Genomic DNA, 7821 nt, shown 5'->3' on the forward strand with positions numbered 1-7821 from the left:
CTCCGGCTTCTTCGTCATGGTGCTGCTGGCTCTGGACTTCCTCTACTACTCGGCCATCAATTATGAGCTTTGCCGGGTCTACCTGGAAAAATGGGGGCTGGGCGGCCGCTGGCTGAAGAAGGCCCGCAGTCAGTGGCAACGCTCCATGGAGGACGAGGGCCAGGCCCAGGCTCCGCCCACGGTGCCCGGCCTCTACCAGCCTCGACAGAGCCTCCGAGGGGAGAGCCACAGCCCCACGCTGCTGCCCCACAACACGTCCAGCGCATGGTGAGTCACTGTGGGGTGCACGGAGAGGGCCGCTATCCCATAATATAAAACCGGTAAGGGTTTCACAAATCACCTTGGTAACAGCCAGGAAATTTGTATCAGCGATGACTTTATGTGTCCCCAAATGTATTTTTGATAATAAAAAAATGTCTTAACTTTTTCATCTAGGTTTTTTTTTTTTTGATATTTTCATTTTTTGTTTTTAAGTTTGACCAATAAAAACGTGCGCAATTTGGACTTTGCCATGCAATAGAAATTATAGTGATAACATTCCAGAAAACAAAAATTATACCTGTTGCTGAACCTAAACCTGAATTTGCAAATATGAGAAAATATATTATGCTATTGCATATTATATATTTTTTTATATTGTTAGTATGAAAATCTGATGTACTGGAGAAAACATGCAGATTCAGAATCTAGAAAAAACAAAAAAACAACGAATCTAGAAAAGTTTTTTTGCATCTGATTGAAAAAAAAAAATTGCCAAAATGTGTTTTGTTGATCAGTGTAATTATGTGAAGGAACATTTCAACATCCTAAACCACAATATAATAAAACTAAAATAATGTCAAATTGTTCACCCTTTTTTAACCAACAGTGGAAATAATGGAAATAAAAATTATAGAATAAGTTACATGGTCCTATCATGTCCATGAGAAGCGTTTTTTTTTCTTTTGTCTGAGGCCTCATGTGAGCTTTGTTCGCACACTCAAGATGATTTACAACGTGACTTAGGAACCAAAGGAATTATCTTGTCTCCTTTCAGGAGCCTTCTTGTTGGAAGCGATGCAATCATGCCGAGCAAAGTCACGTTCGCGTCCTGCGCACTCAATTTCTCCTTCGCTTTCCTAGCAGTCTGTCTGTTTCCGCCGTCCCTTTCGGGCCATGATCATTTCCCCGAGCCGTTTTTTTTTTTTTTTTTTTTGACAAATGACTTCTACGGCTAGAGATGGCAGAGCGGAGGACGCTTCGAGAGTCATCCTGCGTCCCTTCCGCCTGCTAGAGAGCCGCTTAACTAAGAATGAACACGTCCGCGGGGCCTCCTCATTAGACATCAGCTCAGCTCAAGGCGATGGCGCTCATCAATCCTGTTGACTGGCGAGGAGAACCCGCCGAGCTGCCTTTAAGGCGATGAAAAGGAAAAAGATGGTTGAGAGAAATGCTCGGTGGCAAAGTGGGCCACAGAAAGGAACGTGCGCTCAGCTAAATTTTGCTCATTCATGCTGTTGATTGTTTCTGTATGACTGATGCGTGCAGTGTAAGCAGGACATACAGTGGTACCGCTACTTACGAAATTAATTGGTTCTGGAAGAAATTTCTTCACTAGAAAATTTTGTAAGTAGAGACGTGTTTTCCATGTAAATGCCCAAATCCATTCCAAGCCCCCCCAAAATTCAGACATAAATAACTCAGAGCTGCGAGGAGTAACCCGTACTGTATTTTTACCTTTGGTATCTTGAAATTTTTTCGTATCAAGAGGCAATATTTTCCTGTTGAGACATTTCGTAACTTGAAAATATCGCACCGTGAATGATTTACTTTCTTATCAAACGGCACGGTGCCGCCATCTTATGGCATCCTCTGACATTTCTTTTCATTTCTTTTCACGGAATTTCTGATCAACCTCAAATATGAGGATTACCGTCTGTGATGAAACTGAAATGAAGTAAAACTGCTCCCTCCCTCAAACGGGGCTACCCGAGTAGGGCGTTACTAAAGCGCCCGCGGAGCAATTGAGGGTATCAACATTGTGTGGCCAGGGGATGTTGAGGGGCTGGATGGGGGTGGTCTTGACCCGCAGCCTCTCCACACTGGTGGGGGACAACCTGAACCACATGGCCACAGCTGTCTGTTTCACGAAATAAAACTCACTCCACTCGGTTTCCTGTGGTATTAATAATGCTAATAATCATTTAATGTTGACGTCATTCCTGGCAAGTGTGACTTGAGGGCGGCGCGCCAAGACCTCGCCAAAGCATATCAGCACTCGCCATGTGGCGCGAGCTAATTAACGCCACGGCGCAGCCTGTGTAGAGGAGTCAAAAAGTTTTTCCAAATCCCTTCTGGCTTTGCCGCAAGAATGTGGATCTTTCTTCTCGTGATCTTTTATTAGATGATTTCCATTTTTGTGGGTTTTTTTTTCTCCTCGGGAGCGCTGCATTACAATAGCTCATGTTTGCAACTTACTGTTTCACTCTTTTCTGATTTCTTGAACAAAACTCAAGATCGTTCTGTTAAATTCAACAAAAACAACAACGGTGTCACCGAGAACAATTACAAATGCCTTTGATTTTTTGCAAGACACATCAATGGAATTTTGTTCCTGGACAGTCTGTCAGGTAGACTCTCATGTGGTTCCATGGTGTAATGGTTAGCACTCTGGACTCTGAATCCAGTGATCCGAGTTCAAATCTCGGTGGAGCCTGTGGTTTTTTTTTTTTGTTTTTTTTTTCAGAGGGGAGGAGGGTGTGCCTGCTTGCCTGCACCCAAATGGACCCTGCCTCAGGACCACCTTGCCGGACACACAACTGCAGGCTCCGTTAGCAAAACCATCTATACCCCCAAACACTCCCCGGCATTGATATTGTCTTTGCACAGTGGTCGTTTCGTAACCTACAAAGTCGAGCCAAGGAACGATTATTGCAAGCTGAAAACTTTACCCAATACCCCTCCATGGTCACGTCGGCGATATCAAATTTTGTTCCTGGACAGCTTCACAGAAGGTGGTCTATGTGGTTCCATGGTGTAATGGTTAGCACTCTGGACTCTGAATCCAGCGATCTGAGTTCAAATCTCGGTGGGACCTGGATTTTTTTTTTAAAAGATCGACTGTTGAAAAAAAAAAAAAAAAAAAACAGTAGGTTTTGGTTTATTTTTTTGCACATCCATGGTTCCATTTGTCTCCTGTGCCCAGACATACCCCAATTCAAGACCACCCCATCTGGACACACAACTGCAGTGTCCTTCAGCAAGATACCAAGACCTCAAAATGGTCCCTTTGATGTTGGAGCAAGCAGTGGGTGACGCTCCCTGAATCGACTCGCTGTGATCGGTCAAAAGTCATATACATGGGTCCTACAAGCCTTGTGATGAAAAACTGTGGTAATGGAAATGCTGCTCCAAGTGCGACCTCTCACTGTAAGGAGTAGCAAGCAACAATGACATGGAGAGGTCAAGTGGTCAGCGTTATCTTTGCGCAGCGGCAGTATCGTTGCCGATGAGGTCTAACCGAGGCGCGATTATTGCTAGTTGAAAACTTTACCCAATACCCCGCTTTGCTGACTTGAAATATAGTCAGCTATGGCAATTTTTGGTGGTCTCTTCAGAGACTGATTTATTCTGTCAATGAAATTGTTTACCAATTGTATGTGTCGTTGAAGTTTTTTTGTGGTGTTTTTTTTTTTTTTTATCTCTATCACTTTTTCTCAAGACTTTGTGAGAGCCAAAAGATTTGTATGATGTCAGAATTGGTTTGGTCCATGGACAAATAAGCACTTCTCTCAACTGTTCATGAAAACTGTGATTATGTAAATGTAGTTCCAAGTACGCCCCCTTACCGTAAGGAGTACCAAGCAGTCATGTAGGTTCACTGGTTGAAGTTTCTGATCCTGAACATGCTGACAGCTGACATGATTCCTATAGATGGTTCCATGGTGTAATGGTTAGCACTCTGGACTTTGAATCCAGCGATCTGAGTTCAAATCTCGGTGGAGCCTGGGATTTTTATGCATCCATGATTGTCACCTTCGTCCGAAGAGGGACTCAGGATCAAGGCCTCCCCACCTGGACACATAGCTGCAGTGTCCTTGCAGTTTATTTGGTCAGTTCTGTCCACTTTTTTACAGACTGTGTTCTTGATAAAATTAAACGATTAAAACACACAAACCCCAAAATGCCAGTTCAAAATGTCCACTTTTTGAGATCACACAATTTCATGTGGTTCCATGGTGTAATGGTTAGCACTCTGGACTCTGAATCCAGCGATCTGAGTTCAAATCTCGGTGGAACCTGGAATTTTCTTTTTTTGCGCACACATACACACATGGTTTAAGATTGTCACCTGCACCTTGACATACTCTGGTACAAAGCCATCCCTTTGGGACACACAGCTGCAATGTCCTTGAGCAAGCCACCAATTCCTCAAAATGGGCGCTTGAGCAAGCAGTGGGTCAGTCTTGCTCCAAGTGCGACCTCTCACTGTAAGGAGTAGCAAGCAACAATGACATGGAGAGGTCAAGTGGTCAGCGTTATCTTTGCGCAGCGGCAGTATCGTTGCCGATGAGGTCTAACCGAGGCGCGATTATTGCTAGTTGAAAACTTTACCCAATACCCCGCCTTGCCGACTTGAAATAGTCGGTTATGGCAATTTTTGGTGGTCTCTTCAGAGACTGATTTATTCTGTCAATGAAACTGTTTACTGATTATATATATCGTGAAAGCTTTATTAGTGGTGGGGTTTTTTTTCTCCATCACTTTTTATTGTGACTCTGTGAGAGCTAAAAGATTTGTATGATGTCATAATTGGTGTGATCCTTGGACAAGTAAGCACTTCTCTCAACTGATCATGAAAAACTGTGATGATGTAAATGTGGTTCCAAGTACGCCCCCTTACCATAAGGAGTACCAAGCAGTCATCATGTAGGTTGGTTGAAGTTTCTGATCCTGAACATGCTGACAGCTGACATGTTTTGTATAAATGGTTCCATGGTGTAATGGTTAGCACTCTGGACTCTGAATCCAGCGATCTGAGTTCAAATCTCGGTGGAACCTGGAATTTTCTTTTTTTGCGCACACATACACACATGGTTTAAGATTGTCACCTGCACCTTGACATACTCTGGTACAAAGCCATCCCTTTGGGACACACAGCTGCAATGTCCTTGAGCAAGCCACCAATTCCTCAAAATGGGCGCTTGAGCAAGCAGTGGGTCAGTCTTGCTCCAAGTGCGACCTCTCACTGTAAGGAGTAGCAAGCAACAATGACATGGAGAGGTCAAGTGGTCAGCGTTATCTTTGCGCAGCGGCAGTATCGTTGCCGATGAGGTCTAACCGAGGCGCGATTATTGCTAGTTGAAAACTTTACCCAATACCCCGCCTTGCCGACTTGAAATAGTCGGTTATGGCAATTTTTGGTGGTCTCTTCAGAGACTGATTTATTCTGTCAATGAAACTGTTTACTGATTATATATATCGTGAAAGCTTTATTAGTGGTGGGGTTTTTTTTCTCCATCACTTTTTATTGTGACTCTGTGAGAGCTAAAAGATTTGTATGATGTCATAATTGGTGTGATCCTTGGACAAGTAAGCACTTCTCTCAACTGATCATGAAAAACTGTGATGATGTAAATGTGGTTCCAAGTACGCCCCCTTACCATAAGGAGTACCAAGCAGTCATCATGTAGGTTGGTTGAAGTCTCTGATCCTGAACATGCTGACAGCTGACATGTTTCGTATAAATGGTTCCATGGTGTAATGGTTAGCACTCTGCCCCGCCTCCTGATGCCAATTCAAAATGTCCACTTTTTGAGATCATACAAGTTCATGTGGTTCCATGGTGTAATGGTTAGCACTCTGGACTCTGAATCCAGCGATCTGAGTTCAAATCTCGGTGGAACCTGGACTTGTTTTTTTTTTTTTTGCGCACACATGGTTGAGTTTGTTCCCTGCACCTTGACTTACTCTGGTCGAAAGCCATCCCTTTGGGACACACAGCTGCAATGTCCTTGAGCAAGCCACCAATTCCTCAAAATGGGCGCTTGAGCAAGCAGTGGGTGACCACTCCCACAATCTGCTCAAAATGGTCCCTTTGGCGTTTGAGCAAGTAGAATCTGCTCACTGTGATGGGACAAATATCATTTACACAGGTGGACATGACCAAAATGTGTCAATTGATGCTGCTCCAAGTGCGACCTCTCACTGTAAGGAGTACCAAGCAATAATGACACGTTGAGGTCAAGCGGTCAGTGTTATCTTTGCGCAGCGGCAGTATCGTAGCCTATGAGGTTTATCCGAGGCGTGATTATTGCTAGTTGAAAACTTTACCCAATACCCCGCCTGGGTGATTTGAAATATAATCAGCTATGGCAATTTTTGGTGGTCTCTTCAGAGACTCCTTTTTTTCTGTCAATTAAATATCCTTTCTAAAGCTGATGGGAAGCTCTCTGGCCCACCTTTTGTGACTTTCGGGTCAGTGACATTCCCAAATAAATGAAATTATTGAAATACAAAAACTCTCCAAATTGAAACATTCAAATTGCAGTTCACAATTTCCACTTTTTTGAGAGCGTCAAGTTTTGTAACATGTCATACTTGATTTTATCCAAGGAAAAAATCTGGACTTCAAATTCTGATCTTGGACAGCTGACATACTCCTTGCATGTGGTTCCATGGTGTAATGGTTAGCACTCTGGACTCTGAATCCAGCGATCCGAGTTCAAATCTCGGTGGAATCTGAATTTTTTTTTTTTTTTGGGTGGGGTGTCATTCCCAGAATTGAGTTGTATTATATGACAATTTGTGCGAGGAGATTCTTCTGTCCTTTGATTCCCCCCCCCCCCGCAAAAAAACCCCCAAAAAAACAGACATCTGCTCGCATTTTGTCCTTGGCATTTTTCACATTTTGGTTCGGAAGTGTACAGCCTTATGTGGCCTCCAGGAGCACCGACCAAAAATTGGAGCGCCCTTTATGGTTTAAGTTGCCCGTCACTGCTTTAACATTTTCCCTTTTTGTTTTCTTCTTCTTTGGACAGAGCTATGCGGCCGGCAGACAAGTAGCACGCCGTATTCCCAGAGGCCAGAGGAGAACCCCCCCACCCCCCTACAGACACTGCACCCACACTTAGATAGCCAGCCATCCAGGACGTCTTTGGGCAGGGATGCCCCCCGCCCCCCGACCCCCCACCTCTGATGAGCACCAGCCAGCTGTGGAATGACATCGCTGGCATTTAACAAGCCAGCTGAGCGACCAGGACCGGTCGAGTCGCGTCGCCGCAGCTGAGCCGAGCCAAGCTGACCGCCCGGGATAAGTGAGGCTCGAATGTCTGTCGGCAAGCCGAGTGCGGTCGGGAACTGGATGACGTGGTCGGACCTGAAGGTTTTCAAATATGAAACGTTTATTCGACTGTCGTGTCGGTTTGTGTTGCGTAGCAGTTAGACACTGTTCGCTATTTTATTTCTGTGGTGGTCACACAACACGGAGCGCTGAATCTTTTGGGGGCGACGTGTGATTCCTTAGGTGGATGCTGAGCATCTCACGTAGACTCCGCTGTGTTTTCGTTTCTCGAGTGGCCATTATGACTGTCAAACCATGTGAGGAAGTCAAGAATAATGGTTTATTCAACAATTGTTGAAGTGACTGGAATGAGGGCTTTGGTCACAAGAGAATGCTTACAATATACAGTGGTGCCTCTACTTACAAAATGAATATGTTCTCGAAGAAATTTCTTAACTAGAACATTTTGTGAGTTGAGACGTGTTTTCCATGTAAATGCCCTAATCCGTTACAAGCTCCCCCAAAATTTAGACATAAATGTTTTCTAAAGCATAAAAATG

The 7821-nt window shown here is 44.2% G+C and overlaps 1 protein-coding gene and 7 non-coding genes across 8 annotated transcripts in view; all 8 read left to right on the plus strand.

Annotated features, from left to right (window-relative positions):
- The window catches only part of LOC109529817 (uncharacterized protein KIAA1644 homolog), an 11382-nt gene extending 3720 nt beyond the window's left edge, over nucleotides 1-7662 (plus strand). Inside the window, exons 3-4 of the mRNA XM_019893281.1 lie at nucleotides 2-267; nucleotides 7020-7662. Of these exons, the coding sequence (XP_019748840.1) occupies nucleotides 2-267; nucleotide 7020 (267 nt within the window). The 3' untranslated portion in view covers nucleotides 7021-7662. The remainder of the gene's footprint in view (nucleotide 1; nucleotides 268-7019) is intronic.
- On the plus strand, nucleotides 2624-2695 carry trnaq-cug (transfer RNA glutamine (anticodon CUG)). Its single transcript has one exon. It is a non-coding gene; the product is annotated as a tRNA-Gln (tRNA).
- On the plus strand, nucleotides 3005-3076 carry trnaq-cug (transfer RNA glutamine (anticodon CUG)). The gene has a single exon. It is a non-coding gene; the product is annotated as a tRNA-Gln (tRNA).
- trnaq-uug (transfer RNA glutamine (anticodon UUG)) lies at nucleotides 3915-3986 on the plus strand. The gene has a single exon. It is a non-coding gene; the product is annotated as a tRNA-Gln (tRNA).
- On the plus strand, nucleotides 4209-4280 carry trnaq-cug (transfer RNA glutamine (anticodon CUG)). The gene has a single exon. It is a non-coding gene; the product is annotated as a tRNA-Gln (tRNA).
- trnaq-cug (transfer RNA glutamine (anticodon CUG)) lies at nucleotides 4969-5040 on the plus strand. Its single transcript has one exon. It is a non-coding gene; the product is annotated as a tRNA-Gln (tRNA).
- Nucleotides 5816-5887, plus strand: trnaq-cug (transfer RNA glutamine (anticodon CUG)). The gene has a single exon. It is a non-coding gene; the product is annotated as a tRNA-Gln (tRNA).
- On the plus strand, nucleotides 6651-6722 carry trnaq-cug (transfer RNA glutamine (anticodon CUG)). Its single transcript has one exon. It is a non-coding gene; the product is annotated as a tRNA-Gln (tRNA).
- Nucleotides 7663-7821: the final 159 nt, after the last annotated feature.

This window comes from Hippocampus comes, unplaced genomic scaffold (genome assembly GCF_001891065.2).
Source record: "Hippocampus comes isolate QL1 unplaced genomic scaffold, H_comes_QL1_v1.1 scaffold62, whole genome shotgun sequence".
NCBI lineage: Eukaryota > Metazoa > Chordata > Actinopteri > Syngnathiformes > Syngnathidae > Hippocampus > Hippocampus comes.